The sequence below is a fragment of the Vombatus ursinus genome, unplaced genomic scaffold (genome assembly GCF_900497805.2).
Source record: "Vombatus ursinus unplaced genomic scaffold, bare-nosed wombat genome assembly UNPS02014924.1, whole genome shotgun sequence".
Lineage (NCBI taxonomy): Eukaryota > Metazoa > Chordata > Mammalia > Diprotodontia > Vombatidae > Vombatus > Vombatus ursinus.
The window spans coordinates 6,548,716-6,572,337 of NW_020954702.1; the positions used below are offsets into that span (position 1 = coordinate 6,548,716).

General features: G+C 36.6%; 1 protein-coding gene across 2 annotated transcripts in view; it reads right to left on the reverse strand.

The window, feature by feature from the left end:
- The window catches only part of SLC37A1 (solute carrier family 37 member 1), a 162,656-nt gene that overhangs the window by 49,947 nt on the left and 89,087 nt on the right, over positions 1-23,622 (reverse strand). For both annotated transcript variants that reach the window (XM_027843624.1, XM_027843623.1), the window contains exons 9-10: positions 12,832-12,869; positions 1,916-1,999 (exon numbers count right to left, since the gene is read on the reverse strand). In XM_027843624.1, the coding sequence (XP_027699425.1) occupies positions 1,916-1,999; positions 12,832-12,869 (122 nt within the window). The remainder of the gene's footprint in view (positions 1-1,915; positions 2,000-12,831; positions 12,870-23,622) is intronic.

Below are 23,622 nucleotides of genomic sequence, written 5' to 3' on the forward strand. Positions count from 1 at the left end.
ACATGAAGGTCATCATTTGTAATTTAAGTAGTGGCTAAATGAGTATAAACTAAAGTTAATATTCATTTCAAATTTTTAAAAAAAATCTTTATTTTTGCATTTCAGTATTTTTTACTAATTTAGAATGAAAAAAAACAAACAAACCCCAAACATATTAAGAGTCACATAAAGCAGTGCAAACAGAGGTCCAAAATATAGCACTATTTAGGAGATTTAACAGGTCTACCTATTTCTTCTTTAAAGAAGACAGAAAACTGTGTTCCAGTTTTTCCAGTTCCAGGTAAATTAGTTATATTCTTACAGTTCCTAAAAATCATAATAATCTATCAGGTGTTATTTTAAATAGCTTTATAATAGATATTATGGTAATATTTAAGTGTATTATAAAGAAACATCTATCCTTAGTATTAAATAAAGCAGTAACAGCCAAAGTTCCAACTCTCATCTTTAGTATTAGGTTTTTTCCCCTTGAAATCTAACCAACTGATTAAAATGTTGAAATATTTGGTAATCAGGATCACTTTCAGATACAAATCACCACCAACACTCTCTTCAGATCCCAGTTTCAGAATGTGCAGTAGCCATTACACTTAAATTTCCTTTACAGATGGAATATTTGCATGTATAAATACAGGCTTGTTAAGTTTATAAATCCTTTTCAAGCTTCCCACTTAAATGAAAACACAGGATGAAAACAGACTAGAGTAAGCAGAATTAAAAGCTACTAGCAAAACCAGATGAAAACATTTTAGAACTGCAAATATACTTTGGGCCAGAGTTGTCAAACAATGCAGCCCAAACTAATTTAAAGTGTAACTGGAACATATTAAACTCAATAAAAACACAATAATCAGTGATAATACTATATTTTAAAATGAAGTCACTATGCAGCCAGCAGGGTTCCTTATATATGGTTTCTAATTTAGTTTGACACCACTATTTAAAATACTTGGTTTTTAACCCAGCATTTAAAGAAATCTTATAGCCTTATCTGGTTCCCCGACCACAGATAAACTCTGTTCTTTCTACTGTATATAGTACTTTTGTATATTGTGAGAAAATGATTTGTGATATTGTTTGGGAAAAATTATTATACTTTTTAAATAAAATTCTATGTGATTAAGGATTGTCCATACCCAGAATATTACCTGACCCCAGTAACTCTCTAGGAATGCTGGAGATGGCTACGAGGTATTTTGGGTTCTCCCAGGTCCTACATCTACCCAAAATATTTTTGTTTTCGATCTCTACACATAGGTCTTGTTAGGGATCCACCCAAGCTTGTGTTTTGGATTGCTTTGTGCTTTGATTTTGCCCAAATTTTATTAATGTTTTCAGTCACTCATATCTATCTCAATCTACCTAGCTTTCAAGTTGCCCTCTCAACAAAATTGTTTGTGTTCTTGTGGTTTTATGGTTGATATACAGATACCTTTGTCTAAATCCTTTGTAATGTAAACCTTCTAAAACCTAGACAAGAGGGAGTCACACTTCTTTTCTGAGTAGCTCTCCTCTACCAAACAACCTAATAAATTTCTTCCTAAAACTATTAGAGATTTTGGGGTTTGTTCTTGCAAACAACAATTTCTATTAGGGAACTTACCATATTCTGTCCTGTGTTTCTTGATATGATACTTGTCTTATCCCCCTTACAATATCTTGTAAACTTTTTGAGGACAAGAATATTCTTTCCTCAACTTGGATCTTTTTCCTAGAACCTGAACTGAGTGCGTAGTGACAGGAGCATGGTAGGCACTAAATAGATATCTGTTGAATTAAAAACTTCATTCTGCCAAATAAATATGGTGTGTCTCACTTAGAAATTGATTTATCAGTTATGGATTTGGTACAGACTAGCTGTAGGGCAGTGAGAAAATAAGTGATTCTATGAAAATGCCCTTACTTTATGACTTACCAAATTTTTACTACTTTCCTTGGTGTACAGAATTTGTTTTTGCACTCTGAATCTGTTAGTACCATTCTCATAGCCTTTTGAGCTCTGAAAAACAAAACAAAACAAAACATTGCATTCTACATGTTAAAAAAACAATTCTTGAACCAACAAACAAAATTCAAGCCAAACTCACTCTTTTTACAAAGGGATACAATGGAGAATAATTTCAGAACATTCTAAAAGACCTGTAATATAAATATATGGCCATGAACAGAAAAGAGAATTTAAAATTTGTCTGGGTGTATTGGAGAGGATGGGGAGAGTAGTAAGAGTCAGTTAACATTATTTTATTTCAATAGATGAGTCATCAAATTGATATAGGTGCTCCTGACATTGCTGTAGATTACCATTCTTCCACACACCCTCTTAAGCTTCATGTCTCTTGTTCATGTTGTCCCATATATACTTCACAGTAGATCTGTCCAATATGCCAAGACTTCCTCTAGATCTATTTCTATTTGTACATAGTAGTGCAATGCTTGGTCTGTTCATCTGTAATCCTTCACTCTTGCAATATGGATTGCCTCTTTTCCCAGTCATATATTTTCTTTAAAAATTTTTTTATTATAAACTTACTGCCTACCAACCATAAAACAACCAAATGAACATATATTACTTGGGTCAAAATCTTACTGAAAACTCTTAACTTTTAACAAGGCAAAATCAAATGGGTTAACAAATTCTCCACAAATTCATTTAGTTTCCAAGGACCACTTGCTATATTCCATCTTTGATGTCCTAGTTTGGATTAGTACCCACAGTCACATCTCTAACCATCTCCTCCCACTCCCATCCCATGATACTTTGCCAGACCAAGACAAATGACATATAAAACTAGAACAAAAAGCATTTAATAAAAAGAAAGTGCAAAGTAAATAAAAGTGTATTGAATCAAATTGTAAATATTTTCCAATTTATCCCTTGATCTGACACATATAACTGAGCTATGTTACTCTAAACTCATGGCACCAGTGTTAGACATTGGAGTTTAAAAGTTTCTTTTCATAGTCACTTCCCTTTCTCCCTTGGTACAGTAATAACAAAGTGTTAAAAACCCTGGGAACCAAAACTTATGTCTTTCTCCTCCATTTCAGTCCATGTCAGCTTGGCTTTTCCAGACTATGTTTTTGTCCTTAGCACCCACCAATCATACACTTTCTAAGTAATACCTTTTATGTCACTTTCCTGTAGGTTATTATTAAAAATATGTTACCTTCTATTTACAAGGTAAGTACCTTGTGTCTCACCATTTGTCTTTTGGGCCAAACACTATTTTTATATTTTGAAGAGTGTCATGTCCCAAGATTCACAACCAACCATGTAGCATAACTGTGAGAATAGTTATGTTAAAGCCATGAAACTATGAAACTCCCTGTTTTTAGTCTCTCCACTCTCTAATCTGTCTTTCAAAAGTTTCAAAAATAATCTTCCAAAGGCAGTGTTCTGATCACATCACTTTCCTGCCTGAAAGTCTCCAGTGACTTTCTATTGCTTTCAGTAGTTTCCTGCCTGGCATTTAAGGCACCCTATAAACTGGTTGTACCTTATTTCATACTACCGCCCTTCATACAATCTATATTCTTGCCAAATTGGACTACTTGAAATTGTTCATACTCAATACTTCATATTCTATCTCTCTCTGTACATTTGGATAAGCCATTCCTTATCTTGGGATGGACCCCTTCTTCATCCCCACCTCTTACAATCCTTATCTTCCTTCAGGGTTCAACTCAGGTAACCTATTCAATCAAGCATTCTTCAGTCCCCTAGTTCTTAGTTCTTTCTCTCCTCATTTTACCTTGTATTATACTTATTTGTGTACATGTCTCCCTCTAGTAGAATGTAAGCTCCATGAGGGTATGGGTTTTTCTTTTTTTTTGTCTTCATCTCTAGAGTGTCTCACATAGTGCTTTGCACATAGGAGAAACTTAATAAAGGTTGATTTAATGGAGTTGAAAGATACTTTTTATGTTCTTGGAAATAACTTATAACTGTGGAAAGCTTTATAAAATTTCTTTTCTTTTCTTTTTTTTTTCTGGACTGGGTCTCCCTATCTCACCCAGGTTGTAAGTGCAACAGTCCACTTATGGACCTGACTTTACTATTAATTGACATGAAAGTTTTGATCTGCTCTGTTTCTGACCTGTATCAGTTTGCTCTTCCTTAGGTAGCATGATCCCTCTGATCCATAGGGGTCAACATATTTGAAGCTGGACTTAGTGTAAACATCTGTCAGCTAATGTAGCTCAAAACTTCTGAAAGCAAGTAATCTACTAATCTTAGCCTCCCCTAGTAGCAGGGATTTCAAGCAATGCAATCTAGCCTACTCTCTTCTTCTCTCTCAATTATGAGTTTTGTGGTCTGTCTTTAGTGCTTGTCTCATATATATTTGCTGAGGTATTCAACTCAAAGGACAATCTATCAACTGCATCATAAGGTCTAAAAAATTGAGAATCTTTAACTATTTATTTCCTTGTAGTGTTTGAATCATTGATTTTTGTTGTTCAGTTTTTTCAGTTGAGTCCAACTCTTTGTGACTGACTACTCTTCCTTTTTTATTTTTTCAAATGTATATTGTTGTGTACCGAATTCTCAAAAAATTCAATGAGATGAGAAATTTGGTCTGTTTTAATTGTTCATAGCTTTTAGGTAGTTGCTGAAGACCTTTTGATTGCATTTCTTGAGTAATAATATTATTTTTGATTCCTTTCCCCATCTATCTTTACTTTCTTTTATTATTTGACATAAAAGTGTTTGTCTTGGAAGAGCAAAATGTGTCCTTAAAATGTTCTTCCAACAAGGAGTCTCTCAGGCATTTATTAAGATCATACAAGAACGCTTGATAAATACAATCAGAGGTTAACTATTTAGTAATTCCTTGATTAAAATCAAGGAAGGTTTGAGGCAGTCCCCAAACCCAGGTCTTCCTGGGGTGGAGGCCAGATGGCTAACCATCATGTAACAATACCTATTACTGTATATACTGTTTAAAGAGAGGCACCATGTTATAGTGGAAAGAGTGTAGAACTTCAGATCAGGAGAGTCCTGGTGTCCCTAAAAGCAGTGTGGCTATTCCTTTTCACCTGGCAAATAATTCAAGTAGTTGCTGCTTAAGATGTTGCCTCAGATGTTTTAAAACTAATATTACAGATGTGGCATGGGAAATTTTCCCTGAACCATTACCTCTTGTCAGAAAGCAATTCCTCCTGTAATTTCAGAGAAAAGTAAAATATCAGACATGAAAGAGAGCCTCTTCTAATGCCCTATTACAATAATCAAATCATTTAAGGCCTACAAACAATATAATGGCCCCTAACCTCCATATGCTTTGCTCCATTTTAGATGGAAAATTAGGCATATAGTCAGATTTGCTCTGAATCCCCAGTTAGGAAAGTTCCTAACATTCATATACAAGTTTTGCTTTCTGCTTTCATTTTCATTTATCTCTCCCTCTAGTTAATACCTGCTCTCTTTATGGCTGAAGCAAAATTCAGGTTACTAGAAACATTTGGGCAACAAAGCAGCAGATTATATTATAGTTTCTATTGATAGACATGTGTCATGGGGAGAGTTAGGGGTAGAGCAATCCTTTTCTAGGAACTTCCCTCAATCCTTTGGTAGAATCATTCCAAGTCTTCTGCTCTGAGATGCTTATAGGACCTATGACCTTCCTTGATATCTCTCTTTTTTGACACAGTTCGCTCTTACCTTCCCTTTCTTCTTCCACTAGTTGTCTCTGGGTTCTTTCTGCTGAGTCCAGATTTCCTCCATTACGTCCTTTCCATTTCTAGACCTTCAGAATCTCCCTAGTTCTGAAATAGCTCCCCTTTTTATATAAATCCATCAGGGCATGACCAAGTCCCTAGATTCAAGATGGGGGTACTGGCCCTATTTGCATTCAGTTCTGACTGAATCAATCAAAGAATGTTCTTACCTAACAAAGACAAGTACTTTTAACTTGAGTAAAGTATTTGATGGTGTCCTGCTCTTGTGATCTCATTTTCTAGATGAAGAAACTGAAGACTAAAGATCTACCTCCACATCTCTCACATATTTATCCTCCTCTCCACTCACCCAGACACTATTCTCATTAAAGCCTTCATCACTTCTCATTTGAACTATTGAACTAGCTTCTAATTCAGCATCCTTGCTTCAAGCCTCTCCCCACTCTACATAAGTGTCAGGTAGAGTGGTTTTTCCTAAAGTGCAGATCTGTTTATAGCATACTTTGTTCAATAAGTTTCAGGCTTTAAGGATTATGTCATAAAATAATTACAAGACAAGTAGATGTTATACTTTTCATAGCCTTGGGTAGGAGAAAGGTAGAAAAAAACAACAACAAGCATTTGTTAAACACCTATAGTGTTTAACACTAGGAACCTAGGAACTGTGCTAAGTGCTTTACAAATATTATCTTATTTAATTCTTACAATAACCCTAGAAGAGTATTATAATTATAATATAATTATATATATATATATATATTACATATATATAATTATAATTATTATCTTTATTTTACAGGGGTTGAATCTGAACTCATCTCCTCAGTTCCAGGGTCAGCATTCTTAGCCAAACAAGGGATAAAGGCAAGCACAAAAAATAGCGTAAATCATTTTGATAACATGAACTTGAAAACAAAATTTATGCAACTAAGAAAAAAAGGCAAGTGAAAGGGAAGAGAAGGGAAAGAATCTTTATATCAAATATCTCTGATAAGGGTTTGGTATGCAAGATATATAGAAATTCAGAAATATGTAATTAGGCCAAAGGTTATTCCCTAATAGATTAGTGGTCAAAGGATATGAGAAAATAGCTCTAAAAAAGAATTTTACACTATTACCAATTATATAAATGATTGCTCCAGATGACTAATAATAAGGGAAATGCAAATCAATATAACCTTGAGGTTGTGCCAGTAAATTGGTTAAGATGACAAAAACGGGAAAGCTGCATGTGTTGAAAGACTAATGAATTGTTGCATTGTAAGCTGATACAAACATTCCAGAAAGCAATTTATAATTATGCAAATAAAGGCTGAAGTGTTTATATTCATTGACCCTGACCTCTGCTAGCATCTACCCCAAGGAGGTCACTGGCAAAATACTTTTTGCTGTACTTTTTGTCATAACAATACACTGAAAACAAAATAGATGTCCATCAATTGGAGAATAACTAGACAAATTTTGGCACATGATTATAATGGAATATTACTGTGCTATAAGAACTAACAAATATGATGAACATAGAGAAGCATGGAAAGATTCACCTGAACTCGCGCAAAATGAAGTAAGCAGATCCAGGAAAATAAATTTACACAAGGACTACAACAATGTAAATGGAAAAACAACCACCAGAAAAAAATGAATGATGAAAAATTATAAAGAACAAACTAGGCCCCAAAGAAGAGAGATATGAGAAAGCACTTCTCCCCAATCATTTATACAGGTATCCATAATATTTGTATAATATTCATATCTATAGATACTAAAAGGATATAATGTCAGATTTGTTCTATAGTAGTGAACACTTTTTCAAATTTTTTTCTCTTCCTCTTTTTCTCTTAAAAAATTCTTTGATATAGGAGATAACTCTCTGTGAGAGATGAGGATACAGAGGGAAATATATAAAAATAAAAGACAGCAATAAAATCAATTAAATCAAATAAAAAAAATAAATGCCAGTGGCTCCTAATTGCCTCTAGAATAAAATATAAGTACTTCTGTTTGGCATGTCTTTTCTGCACATCCTTTCCTCCCTTTGACCTTCTTGTATATTAATTACCTTCTTACAGTATGTGATTCATCCTTTCTGGCCTTCTAATTGCTCTGGCATACCCCACACACAGCACTCTATGTACTTTTCCCCATTCTTTTGTACCAAGTGTCCCTCATGATTGCAATGAATTTCCTTTTTACCTCTGCCTCTTGGAGTCTCTTTCTGGTTACTTTCAAGACTAAGCCCAAGTGTCATCTTCTAAATGAAGCCTATTCTCATCATTCCACTAACTGGCACATTCTCTTGCCAAACTACTTTGTATTCATTTTCTAAATATTTATGTATAAACATACTGTCTCCTCATCGGAATGTAAATACCTTAAGTACTAGAGATTGTCTTACTTTTGTCCTTATATTCCCAGTGCCGCGTCTGACACACAGTAAATGTTTGACAAATTGTTATGGCTTGCTTGCTTGAAGTGGCTTGGTCCAGAAGGTAGTGGCTTGGCTGGGAGTAGAACATAATTCTACTAATACAGTCGAGTGCTCTTTTCACTATACTAAGTTCTCTTCTGGAAGTTTGGCTTTCCCTGTGGTGTTAGCTATAAGGTACTATCTAATCAATAGAGTAGACATTTAGTGTAGTTTAGATTAATATTGTCTTTTTAGAATATGAGAAGACATTTTTATACCAAATGCTCGGAAATACATAAAATAACAAACAAATTACAAAATTCCCCTTCCAAAAGGGTCTGAATATAAGCCATTCTCCCAAGGGATATATTCTCAATATGTCATCTGTACTTTCTTTTTATTGTTTTCTGATGACTTTTCAAATTTCTTATTGGATAGGATAGAAAATGAGTGGGAGAGACTGGCCTTGAGGCACTGAGAATTGGCCTCCGTGTAAAAATAGTACAAGTTCACTCACACACGGTTCTATCAGATATACCAATGAGACACAGAAGTGAAGATTTGAAGTTGGAAGAGAGATTAGAGTTTAGCAAATCTAGCCCCTTTATTTTACATATGAAAAAACAGACCCACAGAGATAACAAAGCTACATAACAAATTAGGTGTAGTGTAGATGAAATAGGCAGATGACCATCTAAACAGTGACCAAAAAAAAAAAGGGAAAACATGGATTGAGACACCTACAATACTATATTGCCACGATAGAAGATAAAAAAGGGCAATGACGTGATCTTTTTAAAGCACACCATACTTTCCTGTAAGCCTGTATTAAGCATCTACCATGTATGAGACACTATGCTGAGTTATAGAGAAAGTCAAAAACCTGGTCTTTTGCTTTTGAGGAGCCCATACTCTAATGGGGGAGACAACATGCAAACAGCTATGCACATACAAGATAGATATAATGTAAATGGGAGGTAATCTCAGAGGGAAGGCAAAGGCCTCCTCCCAAAGGTGGGATTTGAACTGAGTTTTGAAGTCAGAGAATCTGGGGGGGTAAGATGAGAAGGTTGCAGTACATTGCAGGCACAGTCAGTAAAAAGACAGAATTAGGAGATGGAAGGTCATTATCAAGGAACAGCAAGAAGGCTTTTGTTGCTGGATTTTAGAGTACATTGAGGGGAAGCAAAATGTAAGACTGGGAAGGTAGCAAGTGAGCAGATTATAAAAGGCTTTTAAGGCCAAAAAAGATTTTATATTTGATTCTGGAGGTAATGGGGAGCCACTGTTGTGTAGTAGGGTGAGATGGAGAGATATGTGCAGAAATGAGAGATCTTAAAAGATGATCACTTTGGGGGGTAGCTAGGTGGTACAGTGGATACAGCAATGACCCTGAAGTCAGGAGGACCTGAGTTCAAATCTGGCCTCAGACCAAACACTTGACAGTTACTAGCTGTGTGAGCCTGGGCCAGTCACTTAACCCCAATTGCCTAAAAATTTAAAAAAAAAAAAAAGATGATCACTTTGGCAGCTGAGTGCAGTATAGAATAGAGTGGGGAAAGATGAGGTAGAGAGATGAACTAGAAGGCTATTGCAATAGTCCAAGTATAAAGTGAAGAAGGCCTGAACCAGAATAGAGAGATAAGTGAGTGGAGAGATGGGAACATACATGACAGATGTTGCAAAAGAAGAAAGGATGGGACTTGATGGCAGGTTGAATTTTGTGGGGTAAGAAGGAGTGATGAGTCAAATGTGACACCTAGGTTGTAAGCCAAGGTGACTGGGAGGATAGTGATACCCTCAATAATAATAGGGAAGTTAGAGGGGAGGATTTGGGAAAAGATACCGAGTTCAGTTTTGGATATTAATTTGTTATCTATGGGATATCCAATTCAAGATGTCCAAAAGGCAGTTATTAATGTAGGACTGAAAGTGTGAAGAGAGCATAAGATTGGATAAATATATCTCAGAATCATCTGTGTAGAGAAGATAGTTGAATTTGGAATGAATCTGATGAGATCACCAAGATCGACAATATAGGAGGAGAAATGAAAAAGGCTTAGGATTGAGCCCTGGTGCAACAACCAGTTAGCGGCCATGATTGGATGAAGATTCAGCAAAAGAGACTGAGGAGATAAGAAGGTTGGAGAAGTAGGAGAGAGAGCAGTATCTATACGTTTGTCTTTCTCTCTCTCTCTCTCTCACAGACACAGACACAGACACAGACGCACAGACACACACACACACACACACACACAGACCAAATTAAGAGAACAGAGTATCCAAGAGGAGAGGGTGGTCAAATAGTAGCAAAGGTGGCAAAGGTCAGTCAAGAAGGATGAGGATTGAGAATAAACCATTAGATGTGCCTGTTAAGAGATCATTGGTAAATTTGGAGAGAGCAATTTCAGCTGAGTAGTAATAAGGGAAATGTAAAAGAATTGCATTGCAGCAATGAGGGCCCAGTTGAAGTTATGTAACATAAATTTGTAGCAGATCCAGGCAGCAGAGTTTTGTTATTTTCTCCATGTTCATTCAGCAACATATCAGTAGGAGTAAAGGCAGAAGAAGAAGTAAAGGCAAACCTCAACGCTGAGGCATGGCAGACCAAAGGACTCAAGAGGACAGTGTAGAGATGGACTGGTTAATTACGGGGTCAATAAGGGGAAGGGAAAAGGGAGTAGCCAGTTTTGGAGTGATGGAAAGAACTGGGGAGGTGTCTATTTCTCCATTTAACTCATGGACTTTTGCTCCGAATGTTTGGATGCCATGACATTTGGTGCTGATTCATTTAGTATTTAATTTAACAATTAAATGAGGCAGTGTTCTCTGCTGAGAAGGTGGAGGAGGGGTGCTAAAGGAGACTTGCTGAGGGATGAAAATGTTAGAATGGTTGCTGTGGTGAATGGGATAGTGAATAGAGAGCTGCAAAAAGATTGCCCTATGATAGTGAAGGCCCAACTTAAGTGATACCAGAATAAGACTATATTTTCTAACAATCTCTTGACTATGGTACCTATTTCCCAAAATCTCAAAGATGGAAAGGACCTTAGAGTCCATCTAGGCTAACCAGTACCAGACTAAGAATCAACTCTACAAATCCATCCCCTTTCATTACTAAAATAGATTCTCCCAAAGTGGTCATCCAAAACATTTCACTTTTGTATAGTTAAATTGTTGCTATTTCTTTCAGCAAACCTCTCTGCAATTTTTTCTTATGGCTTCTAGATCTGTCCTCTAGAGCCAAGTGGAATAAGTCTAAACCTCGTTCAAATAACAGCTCTTCATATATTTGAAGACAGGTATCAAATCACTTTTAAGCCTTCTCTTTCCTAGGGTAAACATATTCAGTCATTTCCACTGACGTTTTTATGACATGATCTTGAGGTCATACATCATCCTGGCTGTCCTCTCTTCTGTACACTCCAAAATGTGGCATCCACAACTGAACCCAATAGCACATTATATTCTGTCAAAGGCAAGAGTACAGTGGGGATACCACTTCCTTCATAGTCGACACTGTACCTCTCAAAGCATAATAAATGTACATTAGCCCTTTTGGTTGCCATGTTGTACTTTTAACATTTTGAGTTTTTAGTTTACTAAAACAGTCATATCTTTTTCAGATTTGGCTACACCATTTTTTTATATGTCCCATAGAAGACTTTCTCTATACTAGATATATTATTTGTCCATGTTAGATTTCATGATTATGATTATTAGATTCATCTCAAAAATGGCTTTCACAAAGTGTCATAAAAGATTGAAGAAATAAGTGACTGATAAAGGTTGTAAGGTTATCATGTGTCAATACAAATGGTTGTCCAAGTACTGCAATCCTACTGAGAGAATGTTTAAAGAGGAAGGCATCAACATTTTGAATTGATCCTCTTGGAAGGAATTGGATGAGAACCTGGTTAAGAATTGTGCAGGTCACATGATCATCTCAATAGATGCAGAAAAAGCTTTTGACAAAATACAACACCCATTCCTATTAAAAATACTAGAAAGCATAGGGATAAATGGAATCTTTCTTATAATAATAACTAGCATCTACCTAAAACCTTCAGCAAGCATCATATGTAATGGGGATAAGCTAGAAACATTTCCAATAAGATTGGGAGTGAAACAAGGATGTTCGTTATCACCATTGTTGTTCAATATCGTACTGGAAACGTTAGCTTTAGCAATAAGACAAGAAAAAGAAATTGAAGGTATTATAATAAGCAAAGAAAAAACAAAGCTATCACTCTTTGCAGATGACATGATGATATATTGAGAGAATCCTAGAGAACCAAGTAAAAAACTACTTGAAATAATAAACAACTTTAGCAAATTTGCAGGCTATAAAATAAACCCATCAGTATTTCTCTATATTACCAACAAAGCCCAACAGCAAGAGATAGAAAGAAAAATTCCATTTAAAGTTACTCTAGACATTATAAAATATTTAGGAGTCTACCTACCAAAACAAACCCAGGAACTATATGAACACGATTACAAAACTGGCCAAGAAAGTGTGAAGAGAGCACTCAAAATAATGAGATTATAGATTTCTTTAAGGACTGAAGTATTTTAAACTAGACTAAAAATACCTTTAGGGTAAGGGCCATACCTTATAATTCTTTAAATATACATAATAGTTCTCTGAATATGGGAATAGATTTTTTGATTACTTGAAGTTACTAGAAACCAGATACTCTAATTCAAGGAAAGAAAGAAAGAAGTGAAACAATTGTACTCACAATTAGTGGTGTGGAAGAACACTTTATGTCTTTAGGATCTGAAATATGAAAACACATGAAATGAATTTTTCAAAGTCTGCAATGTGAAACCATTTTGTAAAACCATTGTTTTCAAAGTAAGGAGCAAAATAATGTAAAAAACAAAGTTTCCATTAAACCAGATGAAACAAGTACACTCTGGGTTCACTATTTCAGAATCAGATATTGGGGTACCTCAGGTGTTGGGGTTTCTTTTCTCTACTGCTATTAACCCAAACTCCTACCAGTTGTATACACTTAACTTATATACATCAGTTACATTTCAACACCTAACATCAATTAACTATTACAAAGTAATATTTACATTGAAGATGTAGCAATAACAGAAGTATAAACATTTTTCCCCAACATCTCTGCAGCACACTGTTCCTTATATCACCTCTGTCTCTGGGAAAAGTGGGCTAAGACTTAGCAGTTTTCCTATAGCATTGTCCCATCAAATTCAGTTCCAAATGTGAACTGACGACTCCTGGTGAATCTTTGTCTCAGCTGCCACTTTGCTTGGTCGTTAAGGTAGCTTCTTAGGTAAGTCATGGTGGGCTTACTGCAAAACTAGAAGGCTCATTCTCCTGACTTTTTGAAACTCACATCATATTCTTCACACTCTCCAATCCCTTCACCTAAAGTGAAAGAACAAATGTGGAGGCAGGCAAAACACTGAGGCCCAATTTTTTTAAGGGTCAAAAATTAGCATTTATTATTTCAGTTCAAAAACAGGTTATGAAGTGGGTGGGGCCACATTCAGAATAAAGAGTCTAAGATGGACCCCTAGGGGAAAGAGAGGATGGAGGAGACCGGAATACCAGAGCCTCTCCTCTGTATCTGCTCTAGGTGGGGTTGATCTGATTTCTGAGTCTTGGTCCAGGGCACACAATTAAAGTACGTGATAAAATGATGTTTCAGGGGGTACAAATTTACGAAAACATCAAGGAGTGGCCAAAGTTACACATCCAACTGAAGGTGGGGGCTGGGATTCTCCTTGGATCAGCAGCACCACTTCCTTTTATGGAATTGAAGCACAGAAGTTTGATAAATTCCATCCTATGCTTTTCAACTCTTATGAAACATTCTTGTAGTTAAAGTCTTTGTGCTAATGAATTCTTTCATCACCTTTCTAACTTCATGTACTTTGCTTCTAGTTTCTTTGAATATGCATCCAACTTGTAAGCTGCCTGCTCAAGGGCTGCTACTTGCACCTCAGTTAAAATGATCTGATCCAGATGAGGCTGAAGTGCTGCATATTTGTAGTTTAAGTCCTTTAGGTTTCTACTTAAGTTTACTGCAATATCTTTCATTTCTAGATACTTCAGGTTAGTTAGTTTGTTCATATTTTCCCGAAGTTTATAGTCCCCACTGGTGGCTGTCAGCTTGCCTGTTAGATACGTGGCCATTTTGGAGAACGTGTCCTGTCACAGTCCTTTGATGTCTGCCTCGGTGGGCTCTGTGGCCTCCTCGGCCATTTCCACCATAGCATTGTCTAGGCTGGAGAAGGGTGGAAGGAGAAAGGATGAAGGGAAGGATGGGGATAGGAGTGGAGAGGGAGAGGGGAGGGAATGAAAGGGAGGAAAGGGGAGAGAGGAAAGGAGAGGAGAGAGAAAGGAGAGGGGAGAAAAAGGGTAAAGAATCTAAATCTGAGGCCCATTTTAATGGGGCTATCTGGCAGCTTTGTAGGTAGAGGGCAAAAGACCTTCCATCATTGTCTCTCCCTCTCTCTCTCGATGGTATCAGCTGAAGAGTCAAACCAAGCAGAAATCTTTTAAGACAGAGAAGCTGAGAAAAATTGCTGAGATTGCAGTCCACTAGTATCTTTTGAAGACCCCCTCAGTTCTGATTATATAGGGAGTCAAGTGGTTATCAGACTAGAATTCTTTGCAGAATGTCAAACATGTTCTAAAGTCTCTCCAAAGGTACTTCCATTATACATCATTATTGCTCTTTTGGAATTAGCTCCCCAGCCTCCTTATGTGGGAGGTAACATCACAGGTACTCTGCACGTGTCAGTCAGTCTGTCATAAACATTTATTAAATCCCTACTAAGTGCCAGGCACTATGCTAAGCACTGGGGATGCAAAGAAAGGCAGAAGACAGTTTTTGCTCTCAAGAAGCTCAAAATAGGAGTTGAAAGCTTTTGATTTTGCTTTCCTCCCAACACCATTTTTTTGATCTTTTTCCTCCCCTATATGGTTAAAAAGGGGAGGATTGCACTTTCCCCTCCTGCTCTCCCCAGTCTCAGCTAATTTTGAGCTTTATCACTTCTGACACTGTTCTTATAGGATCAAGGCATGTTTGTTTATTTATTTATTTATTTATTTATTTATTTATTACCAGGCAGTGGGGTTAAGTGACTTGCCCAGGGTCACACAGATAATAAGTGTCAAGTGTCTGAGGCTGGATTTGAACTCAGGTCCTTCTTACCCCAAGGCTGGAGCTCTATCCACTGCACCACCTAGCTGTCCCTGCATATTTATTTATTCATACTATGATCTGTCCTTATATATGTGGCTTTAAAAATTGAAATTTGCTATGGAATTCCATATGGCTCTTTTCAGACTTTTGAGGCTCTTAGTGGAATAAGACTTCAGGTATATTAAACAATTAAGAATCAACAGTATAAGGGCAGCTAGGTGGTGGAATGAATAGAGCACCGGCCCTGAAGTCAGGAAGACCTGAGTTCAAATCCAGCCTCAGACCAAAACACTTGACATTAACTAGCTGTGTGACCCCGGACAAGTCACTTAATCCTAATTGCCTAACCAAAAAAAAAAAAAGAATCAACAGTATACCCAGTCTGCCTACTTGAATTAAAAACCCACCCAGTCTCCCCTGAGTAGAAGTCTTAATTTCAGAGGAGGGAACGCACTGAGAAAACAGAAAAGAAAAGTCAACCAATAGATAAAGTTTATTATACCAACAGAGGGAATGTCTTACTTATTGTAGACCAAAGTAAAAGTGAAAATGTCTTATTAACCAAATTGAGAGAGGATGTGTCCTTTAGTTTATTAAGGACCTAACAAAATGAGAATTATTGTCATTCAGTGAATAAATATTTATCAATGTGCCAGGCACTGTGCTAAGTCTTAAGTATACAAAAAGAGGCAATAGACAGTCCCTGCTCTCAAGGAGTTTACCATCTAATGGATGAAACAACAACAGAAATTGGGAAGCTTGTTCAAGAAGTTGTCATTGTTCATTGGTTCAGTTGTGTCCTATTCTTTGTGATCCCATTTGGGGTTTTCTTGGCAAAGATACTAAAGTGATTTGCCATTTCCTTTTACAGCTCATTTTATAGATGAGGAAATGGAGGCAAACAGGTTTAAGCGATTTGCCCAGAGTCAGACAGCTAGCAAGTATCTGAGGCTGGATTTGAACATGAGTCCTCCTGACTCCAGGCACTGTGCCACTTAGCCTTAATTCTCTAGCAACACAGATCCTTCTCCAAGGGTGTGTTGGAATTAGCACTACAATTGTTTCTGGCACATCAGAAACCATAAACTTAAAACTGTATTTATGTTTTGCTTAATTCTCCTTTTTTTGGTGGAATATTGACTTTTGCTTTATAATTGCTATAAAGAGTAAGCCAAAAATTCCATGGGTAGGAAGTTTTTCTAATTCAGAAGGAGAAACTCTGCCAACTAAGAAGCTCTCTTTGAGCAGAACACTTGTGCATAAATTTTTAAAAAATGCATCTCTTGTAGATTTGCCTAAAATGTAAGAGGAGATTTTTCTCCCACACTTCCCACCCCACCCTCCCAATTGGAGTTGAGTCTCTAGAATTTCATTCTTGAGTTATTCATCCTTTGGCAGTTGACTTTCCCTGTAGAATTTTAATCATATATAACTGGGGACTGTTACATGTGCAGTCCCCATGAGCTTGCTTAGCTGATACAACCTTTCCACATGCAGAAGCTAAGGACTTTGTTTCTGGGAGAATAGTGAAGATATGGAATGGAAGAGCTTTGGAGAGACTGTATCATATGTAAATATTCTTTAACTAGCTCCAGTTGGTTGGCCACCTGTTAAAGAAGAGGCTCTTTGATTGACCATAGTTATTTAAAACAAAAAAAACCTGTCATTTTCAGTACCTTCCTCTTTTGCTTCATTTGGTCTTGTGAACTTTGCTGATTCTTTTGCTCATTGTGATCCATGGGGGACTACCCTGTAAGAGGAGAGAGTCCATGGGGTCTTCTCCCTACTGAAGTTATATGGCCCTAAGAAATACGCCTCAGTCCTTGGACTCTGTTCTTTTCCTTTTCAGATGAGACTGGAGTCTCCAACCTTGAGGTTTTGAAAGCTTGGGAAAGCCATGGGAACTTGGGATTCAGAGCCTAATCCAGGTTTCATAGTCAGCCTAGCATCAGAGCCCAGAAAAGGACTCTTCTGGCAGAGACGATACCTTTGAACACGAACTTTATGGGACCAATGCTGTGTAGGAACTGAGCCAAACTGTGAACCAACTCCACCAGAGGCTGAGGTGGTATTGAAAATTTAAATATGTGGGACATTATGTTCTCTTGGCTCATTTGCATATGGCTGTTTTAAGACCAAAGAGGGTAAAATTTTTTAAAATGAAAAATTATTACAACTATTAAGAGACCTGGGCATGATTTTAATAATACTGCCAATTTTAGAAGGGAAATTTGGTGAACTGTACCTTGTAAGGAAGAAGTGAATCATTGAGTTCCAGGAGACTCTGAATTAAGTCACTGAAAGGTATATGAGAGACAGGAGATGGGATTTTTTCTATCCCTTTAATAATTACCATATGGATCCAAATACTATACTTTCCCTCTTGAATATGGCTTATAGAAAAACTAAGTGTGGTTTGTAATTTTGCTTTTAGTCAGAAAAGGACAAAGGAAGCTATTATGAAAAAATACTTATAAAATGAATAAGACATTAGTGTTTGTTGAAAGAAATATTTTTAAAACCCTCTTAAAGTGTACTGATGCACACATATATGTATTATAAGGTAGGTTTGTATAATTATTTTTTGGTGTTTATATAAATTGCCCCTCCTGGATGACTGCCTTGTTGTGGCTCAGATCATGAGCTTCTGATTGCAACCATTCAGTCTTACATTCAAGAAAGCAGAGAAAACCATCAGACCATATAGGTATGACCTAAATAATGTCCCTTATGAATATGAAGTGGAAGTGAAAAATATGTTTAAGGGAGATCAAGTAGATAAGAGTGCTGGAAGAACTATGGACAGAGGAGTTTGCAATATTGTGAAGGAGGCAGCAATAAAAAACATCCCAAAGAAAAAGAAGAGGAAGAAATCAAAATGGTTGTCTGATGAGGCTTTACAAATAGCTGAGGAAAGAAGGAAAGCAAAAGGGAAAGGAGAAAGGGAAAAATATACCAAACTGAATGCAGAATTCCAGAGACTAGCAAGGAGAGAAATGAAGGTTTTCTTCAATGAAATAGAAGAAAATAATAGAATGGGAAAGACAAGAAATCTGTTCAGGAAAATTAGAGATATCAAGAGAACATTTCATGCAAAAATAGGCATGATCAAAGACAAAAATGTAGGGACCTAACCGAAACAGAAGAGTTGGCAAGAATACACAAAAGAACTATAAAAGAAAGATCTTAACATCACAGATAGCCATGATTGTGTGGTTACTGATCTAGAGCCAGACATCCTGGAGAATGAAGGCAAGTGGGCCTTTGGAAGCATTGCTAACAATTAGGCTAGTGGAGGTGATAGAAGTAGCTGAGCTACTTAAAATCCTAAAAAAAAAATGATGATGTTAAAGTGCTATACTCAAGAGGCCAGCAAATTTGGAAAACTCAACAGTGGCCACCGGATTGGAAAAAATCAGTTTATATCCCAATCCTAAAGAAGGACAAAGCTAAGGGATATTCAAATTACTGAAAAACTGAGCTTACCCCAGTAAGGTTATGCTTATGATTCTGCAAGTTAGACTTCAGCAATATGTAAACTGAGAGTTACCAGAAAAGCAGACAGGTTTTTGAAGGAGAAGAGCTAAAGACCAAATTACCAACATTCACTGGGTTATAGAGAGAAAAAAAAAAGTGTAATTCCGCTTCATATACCAAAGCCTTTGACTGTGTGAATTACAATGAACTGTGGCAGGTCCTCAAAGAGATGGGAGTACCAGATCATCTTACTTGTCTCCTGAGGAGCCAGTAAGTTGGTCAAAAAGCCACTGAACATGGAACAACTGATTGGTTTAAGATTGGAAAAGGAGTATGACAAGGTTGTAGATTGTTACCTTATTTATTTAATTATATGCAGAGTATTTCATGCAAAATGCTAGACTGAACAAATCAAAAGCTGGAATTAAGGCTGCCAGGAGAAATATCAGTAATCTCAGATATACGAATGATGCCACTCTGATGGCAGAAAGTAAAGAAGAATTAAGAAGCCTCTTGATGAGGGAAAAAAAGGAGAGTGTAAAAGCTTGCTTGAAGCTTAACATCAGAAAAACTAAGATCTTGGCAACTGGTCCCATCACTTCCTGGAAAACAGGGGGAGAAGAAATGGAAGTAGTATCTGATTTTATATTCTTGGGCTCAAAGATTACTGCAGATGGTAACTGTAGTCATAAAATTAAAAAATGCTTCCTCCTTGGAAGGAAAGCTATGGAAAATCTGGATAGTATACTAAAAAGCAGAGACATCACCATGCCAACAAAGTTCCATATAGTCAAAGTTATGTTTTTTCCAGTAACAACAGCTGTGAGAGTCGGACTATAAGGAAAGCTGAGAGCTGCAGAATCTATGCTTTCAAACTGTGGTGCTGGAGAAGACTTTTGAGAGTCCCTTGGACAACAAGGAGATCAAATCAGTCAATACTTAAAAGAAATTAATTCAGATTATTTGCTGGAAGATCAAATATTGAAGCTGAAGATTAAATACTTTGGCCACAAAATGAGAAGACAGGATTCATTGGAAAAGACTCTGATGTTGGGAAAGATTGAAAGCAAAAGGAAAAGGGGATGGCAGGGGATGAGATATCATAGAAACTATGAGTGTCATAAAAACAATGAACATGAACTTGGACAGACTTTGGGAGATGCTAGATGACGGAACAGCTCAGTGTGCTGTGGTCCATCGGTTACAAAGTCAGATGTGACTCAAAGACTGAACAACAAAAACAACATAGAAATTGTATTTTTTTTTCCCTTTTGGAAAGACCTTATTTTAGGAGTGCAGCCTTTATTTGGAAGCAGCACATAACTTAATCGCTAAAGTACATAATCAATTTCTAATGTAGATACATTCCTCCATAAAATATCAGTTATTTTACGCTTTGTGGTCTGTTTCCTTAGTCGTATGGTAAACTTCTTAAGACTAGGCAGGAACCAGGAACTATTTTCTTTTCTTTTGTAAGAGGTAGAGAATCTTTTTACAACACCTAGTTGGTGCAGTAACAATTGACTTAAGTGAGATGATAATACTAAGAAATCTCAAACTTAAGCACAATCACAAAAATAATTCATTACTTCTGTTCTTTCCAGAATCAAGCTTTATTTTGTAATGAAAAAAAATGCAATATTCAATTATGCATGCTATAGATTAGAGTATGAGATATAAGTGCAGAACTTGTACAGTGGACACATTTCATCTGTCAGTTTAATGAGAAATATGTTTCAGTCCTTCCAGAATACTGTAGAAAGTCAATGACCAAAGGAGTAAATAAAGGGAGTAATTTTTCTTTGGTGACTATGAAGGTACAATTTGACCTTCAAAGGGCAACTCATTACCACACTCCTGTTCTTAGTTTATGCTTAGTTAATGCTCTCAGAGTAGAGGTGGTAACAGTATCAAGATATTGCACAGAGACCCAACTTTATTCTGCTTTTAGAGAATCTTTTATAAAGCCTATTTGATGTCATGATGAAAGATTTAAGGGCTTTAATGTAAGAAAAGAAGTGTAGATACTAGAAATAAGTCTTTTTCCCTCAAAGGATAGTTTGTCTATAATCTCTAAACCTGAACTTTGACTCCATGTCTTAGATATGGAAAAGGTTGGAGTGATAGCATGAAGAAAACATCATTTTTGTGAATGTTCTAAAGTAATGAAAATGAGACAATGCGGGCAGCTAGGCGGCACAGTGGAAAGAGCTCTGGCCTTGGAATCAGAAGGACCTGAGTTCAAATCTGGGCTCAGACATTTGATACTTACTAGCTGTGTGACCTTGGGCAAGTCACTTAAGCCCGTTGCCTAGCCAAAAAAAAAAAAAAAAAGATTTGTTTGATTTTACAGGAAAGAAAGTATGGGAATCAAAAGGATATGTGAAAGACATGTTGTAATTTATGAGACATGAGAAACTGATAGACCTGTGACCAAAGTTCCCACTGAATTAATGTTAAATGTCAATGGATAATTTTTATTCTTGATCAATTCTCATTTGCAGTGGTTAGTAGGGAGTTCTCTAACAACATTTGATATTATTGCTTTGAGTTATATGAAAGAACCAAATAAATAATGAGTTGAATTTTCACTAATGGTAATTAAAACATTACCTTCCCATTCTATTCACATATATGTTACTTATGTCTCCTGGCAGCATTATGGAATTACAAATGTGTATGTACATGTGTATACACACACTCATGAATGTTAGTATGGAGTTAGGTCCATCTTTTGAACTTTCAGTGTGGGAGAATGAGGTAAACTTTATATATAATTAAAAATACAACAGTTATAAAGTTATTGCTATCATTAAGCTCATTTCCAAGGTGAGAAGCAGTGCAATGTAGTTAATAGAAAGCGCACTTTAGAGTTAGGACTCCAGTCCTAATTCTGACACATATTGCTTGTGTGATCTTGGGCAAGTCATTTAACCTCTCAGTCTCCCAGTCAACTTTCCAAGACTATAAATTGCACAATAAATGTTGATCTGCATTGGTAGAGAGAATCTCCTCACTGGAAGCTCTATATGCCAGTGAAAGCTTGAGTCCAAACAACAACAACAACACCTAAAAATGACATGAAGTATTGTAGGGACCACAAATAGTAAAGTTGCATTTGATTGAAGATAAAATATCAAATTTGCTCTTTTCAGTAATAAGACAATCTCTGTCCTCAAACAGTTTATAATCAGGATATCTGGTATACCTTGAGTTTTATACACTGTATATCTTCTTAGAAAGAAGTAGGTAGATAATATAATCTTCACTAAGCAGTAAGGCTACCAGATAAATGAGAAGTTCATTAAATGTGAAAAATGCTGTACATCTGGGGCTTAATATAAAATAGAAGAAGGCAAGGCTTCTGTGAGCAAGAAGGAGAGGCTGAAAGGTCACCTTAGTGATTACCACATAGTAAAGGAATATCAGCTTGGCTACTCTTCGTGGCTTTATGAAAACAGTAAGCAACTTCAGTATGCTGAGAGCAGCAAATGTTTGGTAATACTTAATGTTTATCACATTTCCTTGGAGTTGCCTGCCAGACGATGGACTGAAGATGATGAATAGAAAGAGAAGCCCAAAGACGAGGGGGTCAAGGTGATTCACCAGGAGGAAAGCAAATTTGCATCTACTCATCCTTTCTAGTTATTTTCCTCATATTCAAGTATAAAGACACGTATTAAAGCTCTATCACTCAATTGTTTAATGTTCCCACTTCTTTTGGAAGACATTTTGGGAAGTCTACAAACAAATAAGAAAAAATCCACCCAATAGGAGAGGAGGAATAAGGTTACAACATGATTAATGTGTGTAATGTTATGGAAATCAATCAGTCAAATAGCATTTATTATTAAGATGGACACTAAGTTAAGTGTTGACTAGACAAAGAAAGGCAAGAACACAATCTTTGACCTCAACGAACCCATATTTCAATGGGAGAGACAACATGCAAACAACTATGTACATACAAGATACATATAGTATAAATTTGAAATACATCTAGGTTCCAATTAGGACAAATAATGAATCTCCTGTAGTAGTCAAATATGTCCAAATTCATACTATTCAAAGTTATCATTATGTAAAATATGGTAATTGGTTCCAACCCAATGGAAATATGCAGTGTGAATTTGAACAATGTGGCTACATTATTTATACTAATGAGAAATAGCAGGGAAAGGGGAGGGAGGCAACAGGAAAGGCCTCTTACAGAGTTGAGATCTCATCTGAGTCTTGAAAGTAGCCATGGAAGTCAGAAGGTGGAGGTGAGGAAAGATAACATTGTGGGAAAAAAAGAGGGATAGCCAGTATAAATGTGCAGAATCAGGAGATGGAATACTGTGTTTAAGCACCAGCAAGCAAGCTAGCATAGCTAGATATCAGAGTATGTCCTGGGGAATTACGTGAAAGAAGATAGAAAGGGATCAAGTTTCATAAAACTCTTCATGAAGCTTTCAAAGTCAAGTAGAAGATTTTATATTTGATCTTGGCAGTAATAAGGAGCCAAATGAGATTAATGAGTAGGGGAGTGACATGGTCAGCTTTGTGGTTTAAGAAGTTCACTCTGGGGGGCAGCTAGCTGGCGCAGTGGATAGAGCACCGGCCCTGGATTCAGGAGGACCTGAGTTCAAATCTGACCTCAGACACATTGCTACACTTACTAGCTGTGTGACACTGGGCAAGTCACTTAACCCCATTGCCTAACTCCCTCCCCCTCCCCGGCAAAAATAGTTCACTTTGTCAGCTGAATGAAGGATAGAGTAGAGTGTGAAGAGTTGAAGCAGGAAGATGAACCAGAAAGCTACTGCCAAACTTTCAAGCATTAAGTAATGAGGGTCGTACTAAGGCGATGGTTGTGTGAGTGAAGAA